At 45.0% G+C, this 19,145-nt stretch overlaps 1 protein-coding gene across 2 annotated transcripts; it reads left to right on the top strand.

Moving 5' to 3' along the window:
- Nucleotides 1-2: 2 nt before the first annotated feature.
- Nucleotides 3-18,665, top strand: GMFG (glia maturation factor gamma). 2 transcript variants are annotated; one of them, XM_029619004.1, is made up of 8 exons: nucleotides 44-128; nucleotides 1,588-1,739; nucleotides 12,430-12,526; nucleotides 16,229-16,278; nucleotides 17,130-17,179; nucleotides 17,409-17,491; nucleotides 17,800-17,873; nucleotides 18,484-18,665. In XM_029619004.1, exons 2-8 carry the CDS (start codon nucleotides 1,737-1,739, stop codon nucleotides 18,553-18,555), a joined length of 429 nt encoding a protein of 142 aa, XP_029474864.1. In that variant the 5' UTR covers nucleotides 44-128; nucleotides 1,588-1,736; the 3' UTR covers nucleotides 18,556-18,665. The 2 variants fall into 2 exon arrangements, with proteins under 2 accessions (XP_029474865.1, XP_029474864.1); XM_029619005.1 differs by lacking the exon at nucleotides 1,588-1,739 and having other exon boundaries at nucleotides 3-128.
- The last annotated feature ends 480 nt before the right edge of the window (nucleotides 18,666-19,145 follow it).

Raw genomic sequence — 19,145 nt, forward strand, 5'->3', positions numbered from 1 at the left:
AGTCAGTTGTCGTGTTACTCATTAAGGACCTAAATCAGAGTGAGACTTGAAACGCACGAGCGACGCAACTTTAATAACCATTGGCTAAAGAGAAAAGTGATTGATAAAAGACAGGGACGGGTGAAGAGGTAACCCCGCCCCCTCCCAAAAAAACCCCTTCCTCGGGTCTACCCAAGAGATGATTGGTTGACTCGGAGGCCGCGAGAACGCCCACACATTGGCCGCCGGGATTGGAGGATGTACTATTGATTGGCAGGTTCCTTCTCAGAGGGCGTGGCCTATTTGGTTCCCGCCAGTTGACGAATTCCCGGATTAGAGGCGGGTTAAGATTTGGTATCCATGGAAATAGGCAACATGGCGGCAAATAATATACCGCAGGCCCTGTTCGGTGTTATTCGTTTTCTCGGTTTTTTTCAAAGCTTCACAGACACTTTCTTTCATAATAGCAATGTTTCTTGGTGCTTGTTCTAGACATCTGAAAAACAGTAATCTGAGGCGTACTGGTTGTTGGGGAGTTCATGTTATTGCGGGCTCCTCCTGCTAGAGCTGCTGTAGAAGTGCTGTCTGTGGGTGGCTCCTGCAGTCCCAGTATTGCCCAGTAGGAGCCACTGTATGGATTAATGCAGAAGTACTGACGTTGGGGGAGCTCATATCTCGGCTCCTCTCTGCAGGAAAAGTTATAGGAAATAAGAGTTGCCTGTCATCCTTTCTATAGAGCACGTAACCAAACATATTTGTCATCTCTTGCAGAGCCCTGGGGGTTTTTTTTCCCCTCACGACAATTTCTGGTTCTTTCTTCCTGTTCTGCTCCCGTTATTTGTTCCCCTGCTGCTGGTAGGAGGACAACTGTGCTTTATATTGTGTTATCCTCCTCTGTTGCTTAGCACCAGATTCATGGTTTGAGCCATGCGTGCTGGCTGGTCTCACAAGATCTACAGGACATCACATGGCTCAAACCACAAATAAAGCTGGGCAGCAGAGGAGGCTGTTGCTGTATGAATGTCTCTACTCCTGCCAGTAGGGAGCGACAAAAGGAGGCCAGGGTTCAGCGGGCAGTGCCTTTCTAAAGCCCACCTATAACTTTTGGCCTCAGTATGAAAAAACAGATACTAGGTTATTAATTGATATCTGGATATATATAAGCCAAAATCTGGACTGCCTGGGTAAATCCAGGATAGGTAGCAACCCTAATAAGGAATGCTGTAAAAGCATTGCTTGTTGAGGAGCTTATTCTGTCTCGGCCTCTATCTGCAGGATGTGCTGTAGAGATTGGTGTCAGTACAGGCTCATGCTGTCTCATTAATGGTTTTCATTGGCTCAAAAACCTGTCAGTGTAAAAGCACAGTGCAGCCTGGAAGTGTAATGAAATAGTGGAGGGCTGTTGAGTACTTTCATAACAGGATGTGGTGACATACAATCTTCACCACCCAAGCAGTCTTCAGCCCTCTCCAATTTGCTCACAGACTTGACTTCTAGTTTTCAAGTTTCTTTAAATTTCCTATAAAATAGTATTTGCAGTACATAGCTAGGTTCAAATATATTCTCCTTTTACCCATACATAAAGCTTTTTATTGCGATCTTTCCAAGTTTTCAAGCTCCATCCTGACCCTTCCCCCAACTCAGCAGAGTGTGTCTCTAGAGAGGAACAAGAAGTCAATTTCCCATTCTGACATCCGGTTAGGCAGGAGCAGGGCTGGCAAAGGAGAGACCAGAGGTATCTATCTACAGCCTTGAGAATGGTAAGTAGCACCTCCAGTAAGTATGGCAGGAAGGATTAAGAAATGCTCAGGTGTTACCTTACCAACCCTAGAAATAAAATATTGTCCTATATAAAAGAAAGAGATCAGTGTCAACTGTTTAGCCTTAGCATACACTTGGTACGCATCAGTGTCTAAAATGCTCAGAGCATGCATCTCATCTAAAACTCTGTGCTGGCTTCTTTGGTAGCGGATAATGGATACTTTAGTAACAATAATCAGTTACATGGCTACTGTTAATAATAAGGTGATGAATACTTTGCTAACAATAATTAATCAATAAGTAATTTAGTAACATTAAATCAGGTGATGGGGAACCATCTGGTTCCATGAAACATAGTAATAAGATAATGATGGCAGAAAAGGACCAAATGGTCCATCCAATCTGCTCAGCAAGCTTCTTATGGTAGGATCTGCTGTGCCGTGCAAGTTACCCCCATGTTTCTCTTAAGGTTAACAACTGCTGCTCCATGCAGTTATTTCCAAAACCTTATAATAACCCATAAACATTTACTGCTAGCAACATTTTTATTTGATGTTGAGCCTTCTTGAAAATTCAGACAGTGCTGCTTGACTTGCTTTGCTTATGGACTTGGCCTTAGAAGCAGTCCATTGCTTTTTCCCTTATGTCTGCATATCAGTATCCCAGATCCTAAACGTCAGGGCCTGTGTTGGTTGTCATCTGAATCTAATTCCTCTTCCACACTCCCCAGCCATTAAAGTGGAGAACAATGTTGCAGTTGTGTCAAAAGCATGAAGGCTTTATTGGTTAAGGGTAGTAACCCATGTCTTCTATTAAGGGTAGTAACTGCTGCTCTGGGCAGTTTATCCACATGTTTATCAGTTCCCCAGAAAGTAAAGCAGGGCTTCTCAAACCTGTCCTGGGGACTCCACAGCCAGTCGGGTTTTCAGGATATCCACAATGAATATGCATGAGATAAATTTTCATACCATGGATACTCAGTATATGTACATTGATCTCATGCATATTCATTGTGGATATCCTGAAAACCCGGCTGGCTGTGGGGTCTCTACGACAGGTTTTGGAAGTCCTAATGTAAAGGTTCGGGGCCGTCATTTTTTGTTGTCTGACTCCAACTCCCCTTTTCTCCCTGCTATTGAGGCAGAGAGCAATGTTTCAGTTGCATCAAAAGCATCAAGGCTTATTGGTTAAGAATAGTAACTGCCGAACCAGACGTTAACCCCATGCACCCTTTTCTTCATTTCCATCCTCTAGCCCAGTGATGGCGAACTCCAGTACTCAAGTGCCACAAACAGGCCAGGTTTTCAGGATATCCACGATAAATATGCATGAGAATGATTTGCATGTACTGCCTCCATTGTATGCATATTCATCGTGGATATCCTGAAAACCTGGCCTGCTTGTGGTGCTCGAGGACTGGAGTTTGCCATCACTGCATCTAGCATTTAATTATCCACAGTATTTAATTTATTTATTTATTTATTTGATGAGTTTTATATACCGTCGTTCGGTTTCGCCATCACAACGGTTTACAAAATCCAAATGCTAAAACATGATGAAAACATAAGTTAAGAGAGATGTTAGTAGAGTCTTTCTGTGCAGGTTCCGGTAGACTCATTATTTATTTATTTTTAGATTTTTATATACCGGTGTTCCTATATGAAATAAAGATCACATCGGTTTACATTGAAACAGAACATGAAAATTGCCAAAAGGCATTACATAGAACAAGGTTATGAAACTTGGAACAGTGTACATAAGTTCATTAGAAAAGTTAACTACCGTATGTGCTTTCAGGGGTTAGAAAATGGTTACATAGCGCAGGAAGGGTATAGGTGGTTAAGTGAGACATGAGAAGTATACAATGGGTATAAGATGGGTATAAGGGGCGGGTTGCATAGTTAAAATGTTTATATCGAACAGGAAGGGTATAAACTGTTTACTTTGAACAGGAGGGGGTACAACATTTATTTATTTATTTTTATTTGTAAGATTTTTATATACCGAAGTATTGGTGTTGGCCTTCACTCCGGTTTACATTTATAACAACGATCTACAATTAAATCAGATGAGCAACAATAACAATGATTAACATTAGTAACTTCAAGATAACAATAGAAAAAATCAGTTAATAAAAAGTGACAATGGAAGTGGTTAGATAAAAACATTGTAAGTATGCTGTCATTAAGTGGAGTTGAAGGATAATCGAAGGGTATCGTTGAGTGGGTTTAAGTTGGGTTTGGGGCTGGTCGATGGAAAGGTGGCGGGGGCTTGAGGAGGGAGGAGGGAGGGTTAGGGTGATGGGAGCGGGGTGGAGATGGGGTAGTGTTGGACTGGTGAGTATTGACCTTTGGTTGGTTATCCTATCCCCTCTTTGTATGCTTGTTTGAAAAGCCATGTTTTGAGTAGTTTTTTGAAAATTTTGCTATCGCTTTGAAGTTGTAGAGTGACTGGTAGTGTAATCCAGAGATGCGGTCCAGCAATTGAGAATGCTCTTTTTCTGGTTGTGGTAAGTTTGGCTGTGGTGACTGAAGGGATCTCTAGACGTGCTTTGTTAGTTGATCTGGTGTTGCGTTGAGTGTGGTGAATTTGGATGAGGGTGTTGAGGCAGTCATGATCATTGTGGTGGATGGAGTTGTGGATGACTGATGACTGTTTTGTACTCTATTCTTTTTTCTATGGGGAGACAGTGTAGATCTTTTAAAACAGGAGAGATGTGATCTGTTGTATTGAGTCCAGTGAGGATTAGAGCGGTGGTGTTTTGTAGAATTTGTAGGGGGTGTAGGGTTGATTTGGGGAGACCTATCATAAGAGAGTTACAGTAGTCGATGCTTGAGAAAATTAAGGATTGGAGAATGGTTCTGAAGTCTGTTTGATTTAGTAAAGGTTTGAGGTGTTTGAGGATTGCTAGCTTGTGGAAACCTTTTATTTTCATGTTGATGTGTTTTCTAAGGTTGAGCTGTGGGTCTATCCAGATTCCTAGATCTTTAGCATATTCTTTTAACTTGATGGGGTTGTTGTTGATGACAATGGAGTGATTCTAGTGATCTCCGGAGTTGTTTCTTTCTATTAGCATGCATTCCGTTTTGTCTGTGTTGATGCATAGTTTCAGTTGATTTAATAGAAGTTTGATTTTGTTGATGGTCGTGGCTGCGATTTTTAGAGTGTTATCTATGGTGTTTGTTACTGGGAAGAGTAGCTGTATGTCATCGGCGTACAGGAAGTAAGTGATGCTGAGACTTGAAAGAAGTTGGCAAAGTGGTAATAAGTAAATGTTGAAGAGGATTGCTGATAGCGAGGAGCCTTGAGGGACGCCGGTTTGGAGTGGGATGGCTTCAGAGGTGTGATTATTGAAATTTACTTTGTAGGTTCTGTTTTGGAGGAAAGATGTGAACCAGTCTAGCGTTTTCCCTGTTAGACCGATTTCAGATAACCTGGAGATTAGGCTTTTGTGTTCGACTGTGTCGAATGCAGCCGAAAGATCAAGTAGGATGAGGATGAATCATTGACCGTTGTCAAATCCTCTTAGGATGGTGTTTGATAGATTGATGAGTAGGGTTTCGGTGCTGTGATTTTTTCTGAAGCCATGCTGGGTGGGGTATAAGATGTTGTTTATATCTAAGTGATCGTTCAATTGTTTAAGGGCGGCTTTTTCGGTTAGTTTGGCGAGGAACGAAAGGTTTGATATAGGGCGGTAGTTGCTTAGGTCGTTCGGGTCCAGATTCTTTTTTTTTAAGATGGGTTTTATGGTGGCGGTTTTTAGTTTACCCGGAAGTTCTCCTTCTTCTAACGATTTGTTTATTATTGCCATGATGGTTGGCGTGATGGTTTGGGAGATTTCTTTTAGTGAGCGTGTTGGTATGGTGTCGAGCTCATGCTGGGCTGAGTTTAATGATTTGATTAGTTTCTCCATTTTAGTGGTTGATATTGGTTCGAAGTTGGCCCATGGCGTGATGTCTTTGCGATTCAGGTGTGGGTTGTTGTTTGTGGTCTTGTTTATTTTTTCAGATATTTTGTTGATTTTGTTTTTGAAGAAGATTGCGAGATCTTGGCTCAGGTTTTTGTTTGGGAGAATGTTGTTGTTGTTGTTCGCTGCAATTAGATTGTTTACAATTTTGAAGAGGATTTTGGGTTGTTTGTGGAATTTAGGATTTTTTTACTGTAGTATTCTTTCTTTGATTTGTTTATCAGATGTTTGTAGTGTGCAAGGTGAGTACGATATCTTTCGAGGGTGAGTGGGCATTTGTTTTTTCTCCAGTCTTTTTCTTTTCATCTTAGGGTGGTTTTGGTCTCTTGTAGATGTGAATTGAACCACGGGTTGCAGTTTTGTCTTTTAGATTTGATTAGTTTCGTTCTTTCTGGGTTTATGGTGTTGGCCATTTCAGTTGTGATTTGGTGCCAAGATTGGGTGGCATTGTTTCTATTGGAGAGGTCTGTGTTCATCAGTTGTCTTTCCAGTTCGTGTTGGAGTAGGTTTGGTGTAAAAGGTGGTCTGTACTTGAATGATTGGGTATTATTGACCTTTTTCTTGATAGTAGCATTGATGTGAGTCTTGCACTGTAGGAGAACATAGTCCGACCATGGGACTTGAGAGTAGGATATGGTTGTATTTGAAAAGAAGTTGTCATTTGTGAAAATCAGGTCCAGGGTGTGCCCAGCTTTGTGTGTTGGGTTGTTAACTAGTTGAGTGAATTGGAGGGTGGTTAGGACGTCCATCAGGGTTTGGCACGGTTGAGGAGGTGGGGTGACATCGGCGTGGAGGTTAAAGTCTCCTAGGATGATCATATGTTTTTTGTTATTGATATTTGAAATGAGGAATTCAATAAGAGGTGATATGTCTTTGTCCAGAAGTTTGGGGGGGGGGGGCAGTAGACTAGGCATATCTGGAGGTTGTCCAAGTTGAAGAGGGCTAACTCGAATTGTTGGGGGAGTGAGTGAGGGATTTGTTTCATGTTGAAGTGTTTTTTGATGATTAGTAATAATCCACCTTCTTTTCGGGATTTCCTCGGGATTGAGAATAGGTCGTAAGTGTTGTTGGTTATTTGGTTTGTTATCACGTGATCAGAGTTTTTGAACCATGTTTTGGTCACTGCGATGAAGTCTGGGTTTTGTTCCTGAAGGATGTCAGAGATAAGTATGAATTTCTTCGTGAGAGCTTGTGCGTTTATGAGAAGGAATATTAGGTAGAACAAGCTTTTTATAGGCTCAGTGAGTAGAATCTTTACTAGATGTTGTTGCCTTTCTTTTGGTGTGAATGTGGAAGTGGAGTGCATCTTGGGTTACTGTATGCGATTAGTGAGGGGGAGAAATTGGTTGTTATAGGAGGTATCGTGTTGGGGGATGGATGCTAGAACTTGGGAGTTATCAGCTAGCAGCAGTGGTGAAGTTTGAGTGGAAATTGTGAGGTATGGGGGAAGGAATGGATGGCGGTTCTGAGGTAGGGGGTTCTGAGTTTGAGGAAGGGTTGTTGGAGTGGTGGGTCTGGGTTTGCGTGAGGTTCGGAGAGATGGTGTTTTCTCAGACTGTTTGTGAGCGAGGCGTTGTGATTTTGAGGTGGGTGGTTGGTTTCGGTTTGGGTCCAGGTTGTGGGCAATGCGTTATGCAGGCCTGTGGTTCCTGGTTTCCGGGTTGTGAGGTTCGCTGGGTCTGGTGGTGATGGTTAGGGTCGATGGAGTTCGTTATGTTGGTCGTTGGAGGGTGGTGAGTTCGGGGATTTTCAAGGTTCGTGGTTCTTATTTTGGGGTGAGGTGGAGGGGGCACGCTAAGGGGCACGACAAGGGGCAGGCCCCTTTGTCGTGCTCCTTTTGTGCATGACGCTGGTGTGTGGCTCCAGAGGCGCACTTTGAGGTTTTTTAAATTCTCCAATCAGGTCCCACGTCGCCGCCTAGGGAGCGTCGGTGGCCGGAATTGGGTCGGAGCAGGAGAGGGCCTGGAGCCAGAGCAAGGTCTTGGGGTCGCAGTCAGCAGTGGCTCACCTTGGAGGTGGGTCCCAGTGTCGAGTCTCTGTGTCCTGCGGGGAAGGTCGGCCTCCGCTGGAGCTGGTGGTCTGTCCGGGGCTTGGGTCCGGGTTGGTGCCACGTGGTTAGTTGGCCTGTGTTTCCTGGTCCTGCCGTGGAGGTGGGGCCGGGACGAGGCCTCTTGGGCTCGGGTCGGTGGCTTGTTGTCCTGTGGGTCCAGGGGGTTGGTATCCGGATGGGGGACGGCGTTGGTTGAGGGGAGCCGAGCAAAAGGGCTCTGGGGCGCGCTGTGCGGGTTTTTAAATGTCCCAGAGGCGCACTTTGGGGTTTTTTAAATTATCCAATCAGGTCCCACGTCGCCGCCTAGATTGCATAGAGCAGGTGGGGTAGGACATTTAATAGATTGGGAGGGCACGAGTATCACGGTCGGGAGCTTTGTTCAGATGTGAGGAGGAGTGGAGGCCATTGGATGTTTTGATAGGCTTTGGTGAACATCCAGGTTTCCAGTTCTTTCTTGAAGGTTTTTAAGTTTTATCCCATGCCCTTTTGAATTCTTTGACTGTTTACATCTTCACCTCCTCTGGAAGGGCAATCCAGGCATCCATGCAGAAATATTTCCTGTTCCCTGTACATACGCAAATCAGTCGAGACTCCTGGGTTTTGCCTCCCTTCTAGCAGATGGAGACAGAGAAAGTTTTGCTTGAAACATCCACATAACCTGATGTGCCATCTGCAGTCCCTCTGTATTTTTCTGTCTCTAGCAGATGGTAGAGGTGTAAAACCTGCAGTCTGGAAATTAGTTAAAACACAGAATATAATAGGAAAAAAAAAATAGGGAGGGAAAAGGAAAGAAGATGATTTCCTCCCAGAAAGTTGGCAGGTCCTGGTGGGACCATCCCTAGAAGCACAGTCCAGATGTATTCCACACATTAAGAAAGGTGGAAAGAAGGCAAAATGAATACCGGCATGGTTAAAAGGGGAGGTGAAAGAAGCTATTTTAGCCAAAAGATCTTCATTCAAAAATTGGAAGAAGGATCCAACAGAAGAAAATAGGATAATGCATAAACGTTGGCAAGTTAAATGTAAGACATTGATAAATCAGGCTAAGAGAGAATTTGAAAAGAAGTTGGCTGTAGAGGCAAAAACTCACAGTAAAAACTTTTTAAAATATATCCGAAGCAGGAAGCCTGTGAGGGAGTCAGTTGGACCATTAGATGATCGAGGGGTTAAAGGGGCACTTAGAGAAGATAAGGCCATCACTGAAAGATTACATGATTTCTTTGCTTCGGTGTTTACTGAAGAGGATGTTGGGGAGGTACCTGTACTGGAGAAGGTTTTCATGGGTAATGATTCAGATGGACTGAATCAAATCACGGTGAACCTAGAAGATGTGGTAGACCTGATTGACAAACTGAAGAGTAGTAAATCACCTGGACCGGATGGTATACACCCCAGAGTTCTGAAGGAACTAAAAAATGAAATTTCAGACCTATTAGTAAAAATTTGTAACCTATCATTAAAATCATCCAGTGTTCTAAACATCAAAATCACAGAACATATAGAAAGACATGGTTTAATGGAACAAAGTCAGCATGGCTTTACCCAAGGCAAGGGTTGCCTCACAAATCTGCTTCACTTTTTTGAAGGAGTTAATAAACATGTGGATAAAGGTGAACCGGTAGATGTAGTGTATTTGGATTTTCAGAAGGCGTTTGACAAAGTTCCTCATGAGAGGCTTCTAGGAAAAGTAAAAAGTCATGGGATAGGTGGCGATGTCCTTTCGTGGATTGCAAACTGGCTAAAAGACAGGAAACAGAGAGTAGGATTAAATGGACAATTTTCTCAGTGGAAGGGAGTGGGCATTGGAGTGCCTTAGGGATCTGTATTGGGACCCTTACTTTTCAATATATTTATAAATGATCTGGAAAGAAATACGATGAGTGAGATAATCATATTTGCAGATGATACAAAATTGTTCAGAGTAGTTAAATCACAAGCAGATTGTGATAAATTGCAGGAAGACCTTGTGAGACTGGAAAATTGGGCATCAAAATGGCAGATGAAATTTAATGTGGACAAGTGCAAGGTGATGCATATAGGGAAAAATAACCCATGCTATAGTTACACAATGTTAGGTTCCATATTAGGTGCTACAACCCAAGAAAGAGATCTAGGCGTCATAGTCGATAACACATTGAAATCGTCGGTTCAGTATGCTGCGGCAGTCAAAAAAGCAAACAGAATATTGGGAATTATTAGAAAGGGAATGGTGAATAAAACGGAAAATGTCATAATGCCTCTGTATCGCTCCATAGTGACACCGCACCTTGAGTACTGTGTGCAGTTCTGGTCACTGCATCTCAAAAATGATATAATTGCGATGGAGAAGGTACAGAGAAGAACTACCAAAATGATAAGGGGAATGGAACAGCTCTCCTATGAGGTTAGGACTGCAGCTTGGAGAAGAGACGGCTGAGGGGGGATATAATAGAGGTGTTTAAAATCATGAGAGGTCTAGAATGGGTAGATGTGAATCCGTTTTTTACTCTTTTGGATAATAGAAAGACCAGGGGGCACTCCATGAAGTCAGCATGGGGAATGTCTGAAAAAGGGTCAGGGAGACATTGTGCGACCACAGGGCTTGCGGGTGATGTCGGCACAATGGCTGGCCTCTTCCTGGTTAGAGTGGGAATGGTGGCCATTTTGGTTTCCCTCACGGCTGCCTCTGAAGCTGCAGGGGGAGGAGGGGTATCTCCCTCCACCGCTGTCACCGGCCGATCGGAAACTTGCGGAGGACTGGGGTGCTCGGGAGCCTCTATCGGGGGAAAATGAGGACCTCCTGGGGGAGGATCCTGATGATCTTTCAGTTTTCTCTTCCAATTTTATTATTTTACTGCATAAGGCATATCTCGCCAGGAAGGCTGCAGGGTGGCATTTTTCCAGGCAAGAGAGTTTGCAGGGTCTGCAGCCTAGGAAGAGGTCCAAAATTTTGCAGACCAGAGGTGCGACCAGGATTCGGTGAGTCTTGGGTAAGGCTGCACATTCAGATGCTGCGGATGAGGCCTTGGGGGATTCGAAGGATGGGGAGCCTCCAGTAGAAGACCCTCCTGAGGCAGATTTTTCTCCAGATAGACAAGATCCGGACGAGGGGCAGGGTCAAACCTCAACTGTTGAAGAGGATGATCAGAAGGTGGTTCATCTTTTCCACAGGGAAGAAATGTGACCCCTGATTCCCTGTGTCCTTAAGGAGCTGGGAATTAAGGTTCTGTGAGAAGAATCTGATCAGGAAGAGGTGGACCCAGTCATGGATGGCTTAAAAGGTCTGGCAAAAGCCTTCCCTTTCCATAAATCAGTGAAGAAGTTAGTGGTTAGGGTGTGGGATACTCCAGAGACCAGTTTGAAGGTTGGTAGAGCAATGGATAAATTATATACATTTCTGGAGGACACGCTTGAATTGTTGAGGCTGCCAAAGGTGGATGCCTCAGTGTCGGCAGTTTTGAAGAAAACAACCATTCTAGTGGCCGGTTCTGCAGAGTTTAAGGATATGCAGGACAGGACATTAGAAGTCCATCTCAAAAAGATCTTTGAGGTGTCTGCTCTGGGCATTCGTGCTGCAGTTTGCAGCAGTTTTATGCTTCGTGCTGGTCTGTGCTGGATACAGCAGCAGCAGGCTGACAAAGCAATGTCAGCAACAGAGGCAAAACAGGCTGAGCGGCTGGAAGCCGTGGTGACCTATGGAGCAGATGCGATATATGACCTCATCAGAACATCCTCCAGGACTAGGATGTCAGTGATCTCAGCCAGGTGTTTCCTTTGATTGAGGAACTGGTTGGCGGACATTTGGTCTAAGTCTCAGGGGTGCTACCTTTTAAAGGGAAACTGCTTTTGGAGAGGACTTGGAGGAGCTCACAAATCATCTGGGAAGATAAGTCCAAGGGTGGAAAAGGATCCTTTTCTACGCTGCCCTTCTTTAGGGTGAATGAATCAGTGGTTTCAGCATAATAGGGCTTCAGGAGGAGCCCAGAGACAAGGCACTGGGAGGCAGCAGTTCTGGAACCAGTCCTTTCGAGGCTGAAAGCCAAGCAGAGATTGTTCTGGCCAGGGGGCATCTGGATTCAAGTCTGCCCAAAGAATTGAGGCCAGTTCACTTCTTGATGCTGGTCATAGGGGGTTGGTTGGCTCTTTTCTACGAAGAGTGGCCAGGGTCATGATGGACCAATGAGTTCTAAGTGTGATAAGACAAGGTTACACTTTAGAATTTGCTCGTCCACTGAAAGACTTGTCATGGTCTCTCCCCCCATCATATACAGCACTTTTGGATTACCGCACCCCAGATGAAGGACTCTGAACTTCTTAGCATTGAATTTCAGCTGTCAAATCTTTGGCAGCTGAAATTTACAAAAGCTCTTCAAGCTTTTGTAAATCACTTTTCATTCTCTACTCCTTCCGGCAAGTCTGCTGTGATGCAGATCGCAAATAGACAAATTTTACCTTCTATCCCTTCTGCAATGTCGCTCACAAAGATATTGAATAGAACCAGTCCCAAAACCGATCTCTGTGGCACTCCACTTAACATGATTCGATCTTCAGAGTAGGTTCCATATACCATTACACGCTGTCTCCCGTCAGTCAACTAGTTTGACTTTGTGTTTGTCTGTGTTGAGGTCTTTGTGTTGTGTTATCAATGGAACTCACTCATTTGTGATGTGCAATGTCTCTTTATTGTCATTAGTCAGACTCACTGGTGGTGTGCGATGTAGCTCCAGAGCTGAAGGAGAAGTTGAGGTGCTTCCGTTTCCGCAAAGAGACGAATAATGCTGCAATTCTGAGTGAGTCTGTATACATTTAATAAGTATGTTGAAGTGTAGACAGTCCCTGTGACAGTCAGCTCCACCGCAGCTGGAGCCAGTGACTCTTCATTAGTGATCCCAGATTCCCTAGCATTCTCCAGTCACCCAATTCGCTGATCTTCAGCAATGAGCTTCTCACAATGGTCCACCTGAGAATTATTTGCTTTGAATAGGAAATGATTTAGGGAATGATGCAGGAGCGCTCACAGCTGCAGGCCCTAACCTCTCCTAGCAGGAGGTGCTAGAAGGAGTGAATCAGGAGTGTTGGCCATGTGGGAGCTCACAGATTTTTCAGTCACAGCAGGAGGTGCTAGGGGGAATAGATTTGGGTTGCTGTCCAGCAGCAGATACTTATGATGACTGAATTATTTGTTTATTTATAAGGATTTATGTACCTGCTCTCTCCAACGTGCAAAGCAGGTTACATAAAAGCAATCATAAAATACTTCTCAAGCTTTCAATCTCTTAATTTTGATGCCCAGGCCCTGCAGTGTACGTTTGTACAGAACTTCCTGAAAGTGCAGCAGCAAACACCTCCAGTGCATTTCACTGGGATTGGTGATGGTTTATTTATTTAGACTTTTGGCCTACTCATTCAAAAAATAATGCTACTAGCAGGAAACAAAAAATCACCACCTAAGCAGGCTGGTGCAATATTGTGCGTCGAGCCTAGCGCACAGGTTAATGAGCGCTTGGATGCGTGTTTTGGACGTGTGTCCATAACCCCTTAAGCAATTAGCGTATTCAAAACACACATCCAAACCAGCACGTAGCTAATAGCGCTCATCACATATAAATTCATGTTGATGAGGCTATTTGCTGTTACCCACTTATGTAAAAAGTAAATCTGTGCCCGACACGCACATTTTTACTCTCAAAAAGTAACGCCTGCTCCGGAGCCTAAAGTTAACAGAAAAGCAGAAAATAATGCTTTTCTGTAGTTCCTCTGACTTAATATCATGACAATATTATGTTGGAGGAACTGAAAAAAGCAGTAAGGTAAAAAAAAAAAAAGTCTTGCAGGCGGTCAGGTTAGGAAAACAGGCGCTCAATTAACGAGCTTTCATTTCCCTAACCCGTGGCTGTGCATGGAAAAGGAAAATGGATGCTCGTAACATTGGGCGTCTGTTGTCCTAACCCACGCAAAGCCACTTCTCCTGGGCTCCCGGTGCCGGGGAGGTGCTAGGGACGCACAGTTTTCCCTAGTGCCTCCTTTTTAACCCAGCGGCTCATTTGCCTACTGCATCGCGTGCCCGGGAGAGGTGGATGGGCACATTTTAGGGAAGTAGGCGCCCAGTTTGGACGCACAATTTTAGCGCATCCGTGTTGCATCGGCCTGCCTGTGCACAATACAAGCATCTTGCTTATTTATTTAAAAGAGGCTTATATTCTCTTTTATCTAGTATCTTGTCCAAAACAATACAAGCATAAAACAAACTTTACAATATAAAACAGTTTAGGACAAATTCAATACTAATTCTAACATAAAATAAACTAAAAGCAACAAACAGCAAGAAACATTACTTTCAGCATTTCTAAATACTGTGAAATTCATACGTCATCAACCAAGGATCATAACTGTCACATAGATTAACATTTTGGGGGCAACATACATAGAAAATAACAATGTAAAAGCTGTAATAAACACCTCTCCACAATTTATCAAGTTACTAAATCTCAATACAAATAACAAATAGTAGTCCCTAGTCTCTATTTGCCAAAAGTTCTCTTAAACAGCCAAGATTTTATGAAAAGCTATATAATCCTTATACAAATTGGCATTTGAAGGAAGGTCATTCCAAATCACTAGGCCAGCACAAGAAAAAGCCCCTCTCCCTGTCCCAGAGCATCTCACGATTTTCAGTGAAGGAGTGTTTGACAAAACTGTCTGGCGAGAATACCATGCCTCATAAGGACTTAAACATGAGGCAGGCAGGCCTGGATTTAGACAAAGACAATGTAGGCAAGTGCCTCTGGTGCCAAATTTTTATAGGTGCTGGAGCATCGCCAACAGTACCATGCCTTCATCTGGGCCTGGCGCCACATGGCGCTGTCTGCACGGCAGCAGCTGCAACCAGAGATGAAACAATTCAAGGCGGGCCTCCAGCCCTTACATGCTGCCAGGTCCTGTGGCGCTCCACCCCCTCCTCCCACATGAGATTTCTGTTATCTTAGAAACCTGAGTGGGGGGGGACGGGACACTACCATTGGGCCTCTCAGAGGGTGTGGGCTGCAGGAGATCCCTTGCTGGCATTTTTACATCTCTTGTTGCTGCTGCTTCTGCTGTGGAGCCCCTGCGGTGACTTGGAGATGGGGGGAGGTGGGGGGAGGGGAAGAAGGCCCTGAAAGGGAAGGATTTGGGCAGGAGCAATCAGGGAGGTGAGGGGCTCTCTCTTCTTCCTCCATTATCTATGGGCACACCCCACTTGAAACCAACCTTGGAGGCAAGCCGAAAGTCTACCGACAACCAATGAAGGGTGCACAGAATGAGGGAGAAGATACCGGCCCTATTATACTGTGCACCTGAAACCATCCTTATGGCTGAGGTTTGAACCACCCGCAGACAGGATAAGTACTTGTTAGGAATTCCCACTGGCAAGCTGACACAGTAGTCTTAAGTTTGTAAATAACAGCGCCTCTTCTACTGTCCGCAACTGATCAAGGCCCCAGAATGGGCTGGCTTATCTCATGAACTGCAACAGAATGAAACCAGTCTGGCAGATCTTGCAGTCTTTTTGTAACATTGGCAGGGAACCATTGAACAGAATCCCCAGATTTCTAACCTGGGAAGAAGCAGGCAGCGAGGGTTGTTCAGTTAACTGAAAATATTTCAATTTCTTTGACCCTTCTTTGCCATGCAAAATGCTCTTGGTCTTATTTATATTTAGCAGTGGTCGGTTTCAGGCCCCCCATTTCTCAGGGTCTGCAGCGCAGCCTGCTGAAGTGGTACAGCTGCAGATCATCAGTATAAGAAAAATACTAGGGACGTGCAGTTGTTTCTTCCGCTGCAGCGGGTACGCGCCTACCTCTCTGACTTTCTAGTACCTGCAAAAACAGGGATATTGTCCGCATAATGCATTAATGCACGCATAATATCCGTGTTTTCGCGTGTGCTAGAAAGTCGGCGAGGTATGCGCATGACTGCCGAAACGGAAGAAACGAATGCACGTCCCTAAAAAAATACTTGGCCTAGACCTGATGGACCAACTTGCCCATTGGTAACAAAAAAGGGAAAGGGAAATAATAGAGCCATGAGGGATGCTGAAAAGCTTTGTCACAAATTGCGTTGGACCCCCTAAAGATAAAAACTATTCAAAATGCTTACCCCCCAATGCCGCAGGAGGCCAGACGCTCAAGCAGAATCTGATGATCAAGCAAGTCAAAAGCCATTGTAATGTCCAACAGGATAAGAAGACTATCCCTAGCGAGAGGAAGGTCATCAGACAGGGCCAATAGGGTGGTCTCAGTACCATGACCCTGTCTGATATTCATTATTGTGATCCAAAACAAAAAGTTAGCTGGGACACCACTACTTTTGTGATTATTTTACTAAGAAATGGTAAAGCTGCACTGGTCTGTAATTGTTATTTTTTTTGGATCCAGTATAGATTTGCTTTAGTAGATGACGGAGTGTACCCGGCTCCAGGGCCCCCATAATCCTGCTTGTCTTTCTCTTCTCAGTGAAAATTGACAAAGAAAAGCAGCTGGTAGTTTTGGAGGAGGAGTACGAGGTGAGTGGTGCGAGAGTGCTTGCGACAGCCTCTCCCCGGAGCTGACTAACCTTTTACGCTGTTTCCCTCTCCTCTCTGTCTCATCCCATGCCTCCCATCTCCCTGTACTCCTCTCTCTCTCCTCTCCTCCTTTCACCTCATTGGTTTATCTCTCCTCCCCAGGCCTTGCTTTTTTCTTTCTATCTTTCTTTCTTTCTTTACTTGGTTACATTTCTGACTCACTCGACGTGGAGTGCTCAGAGCAAGGAACAACAGTCTAAAATCACCAGACTCTTAAATCAATTATTATTATGTAAAACAATCACACAATATAAGCACAGCAACACAACATAAATAAATAAAAACAAATGCCTTACAAACATGCACGACAGATAGCAAATCCCTAAGCAAATCCTTTCCACTTGGGGAAAGAAAAGCAAACTATGGAGGAATACAATTAAAAGCATAATGATATGGTAATAGCAGCAGTTGCTTCTTTCTCTCCTCTCTATGTCCCTCTCTCCTATTCGTCCCATTACCTCACTTCTGTATCTCCTCCCTCTTTCTCTCCATCCTCATGCCTTGTTCCTCCTCCGCTCCTTGCTTCACTTCTCTCTCTTCGCCTCATTTCTCTCTCCCACTCCTCTCCCCATCTTGCTTCTCCCCTCACCTTAGGCTCTGCTTCTCTTTCAGTTCCTGTGATTTTCCATCTTTTTTCCCAGGTCTCTTCATTTTATCACTTTTGCTTCCTTCTCTACCCCCCCCCCCCCCATCCATTTATTGTGTATCTCTTCCTCTCTCCCTGTTCTTTCACTGACTCCTTTTCCCTCAGATGCTGAGATTAACATTAAACGAACATTTGAACTTTGCAGAATATTTCTCCTGATGAGCTGAAGAGTGAGCTTCCGGAGCGTCAGCCCAGATATCCTTCCAGAGAGGGAATGGGTTGTGGGAAAGGGGGTGCTGGAAGGCAGGAGGAGGCTAGCAAGGCTAGTGCTGGAGGTGGGGGGTGTAGTAGTTTCCCTGGAGAGAAACGGGGATGGGGGCAGGGGATAGGGAGGGCTACAGAGCTGGAAGTGTGCTGAGGTTATTGTCAATAACAGTTCCGGCTGGCAGCTTCCTCGATCCAGTTGCTTCCTTGACTCTTTTACATTTGTGGTTTACAGTTACAGATATGTACACAGTGACGGGCGCATCTCCTTCCCTCTCTGCTTCATCTTCTCCAGCCCCGTAGGTGAGTGCTGGATGGCGGAGTCTGCGGCTCTTTACTCGCCACCTGATATTTTTCTCAGCCTGCCCTATGGAAACCTCATCTCTCCTTCTGCCAGTGATGCAGGCCCATCAGCTGCTGTCTGATGCCTGATGGCAGGTGTGCACTGTGGCGAGGTGAATGTTCCAGAGGGGATTACTGGGGTCTTTTCTCAGCACATCTCCGCAGATTTGTGCATGTATCTCTTTGTCCACCACTGTTCCCTACCTGACCTCACCCCTCCGCTGCTGCCTCTTCTGAAGAAGGAACATCCATTTCTCTGCCCTGTACAGGCTGCAAGCCAGAGCAGCAGATGATGTATGCTGGCAGCAAGAACAGACTGGTGCAGACGGCTGAACTGACTAAGGTACAGTCAAAAGGTCATTCTCACCCTAAGGCCAGGTGCACCCACTTCAGTATGCTCTCTGACAGTCCCTGTCACTGTCACCCATCACATATGATGACCATATTCCCTCTGTCGCACACTGAACGGGGACTATGTCCTTCCCTCTCACGCCAGAACCCTTGCCCCCAGTCTCACGGTGGGAGGGGTTATGACTCTCTTTTTCACTGCCAGAGCTTTCTCTTCTGTCTCATGTGGGGAGGGGGCTGCCTCCCTTTCTCTGTCCCTCTGTCTCACACCATGAGGGGGCTTCCTCCTTCCCTCTATTACACCAGGAGGGGGTTGTCCTCCTCCCTGTATCTTACATGGGGAGGGGGCTGCCTCCCTCCCTCTATTACACCAGGAGGGGGATGCTTCCCTCTCTGGACTTACAAGGGGAGGGGGCTGCCTCCCTTTCTCTGTCCCTCTGTCTCACACCATGAGGGGGCTGCCTCCCTCCCTCTCAGTCATGCTGGGACAGGGCTGTCTCTGAGACTGCGCCTTTTAGGAAAACCTTGGGGATTGGAGAATAGTTTTTTAGCTATTAAACTGTGTTCCTGGTCTGTCACTCAGCTTTCTGCTTTTTCTCTGGAAGGTGTTTGAGATTAGGAATACAGAAGATCTGACAGAAGAGTGGCTGAAAGATAAACTGGCTTTTTTCCGCTGACAAGGCTAGGAAAGAGGAGGAGGATGAAGACAACTCAGCTGGCGAGAGAACAGTTTATTGATCTCAGTTCTGTACCTTATTCTTGTATTAAAAATAATGCAGTGAGACTGCATGCTGTTCTTCTGGTTTGCAGACCCCCAAACATTCACCTGTGACACCTATCCGAGGGCTGCACAAGGTGAAGATAAGCTTGACATCCAGGACAGTGTCCAATGACTTGAAGTCAGGATCCTATTTACAGTTAGTTCTCTCTGTGGCGTGGAAATGGCTGGTGTCCTTTAGGTACCTGTCAAGTGCTCTAAAGCTTCCTTCTCCCCACCCCCAGCCTGCCCAAAGTTAAAGTAAGCAGACACAACATGATCAGGGAGCATCTGCAAATCAGCAGGGCATCCCTAATTTAGACTGCAAACATGGTATAAAAATAAAAAAACAAAAACCAGGACAAGCACAGAGGAGCCTTTGTTATAGGGAAGGGAGGGTAAAGCTAGAGATAAAATAGAGACTATGGTGTTGCAGAGGTTGGAGAGGCCTTAATGATCTGTCTGTTGACATCTCCCCCACGTCCTCCTCCCGACCCTCCAAGGCCTGCA

The sequence above is a fragment of the Rhinatrema bivittatum genome, chromosome 11, assembly GCF_901001135.1.
Source record: "Rhinatrema bivittatum chromosome 11, aRhiBiv1.1, whole genome shotgun sequence".
NCBI classification, from domain to species: domain Eukaryota; kingdom Metazoa; phylum Chordata; class Amphibia; order Gymnophiona; family Rhinatrematidae; genus Rhinatrema; species Rhinatrema bivittatum.

Bases quoted from the DNA above. Each gene is read 5' to 3' on its own strand.
- GMFG (XM_029619004.1), top strand. The intron at 17,180-17,408 runs ATATCCTTCCAG...TGACTCTTTTAC, and splicing joins CTTCCGGAGCGTCAGCCCAG to ATTTGTGGTTTACAGTTACA. The intron at 17,492-17,799 runs GTGAGTGCTGGA...TGCCCTGTACAG, and splicing joins CATCTTCTCCAGCCCCGTAG to GCTGCAAGCCAGAGCAGCAG.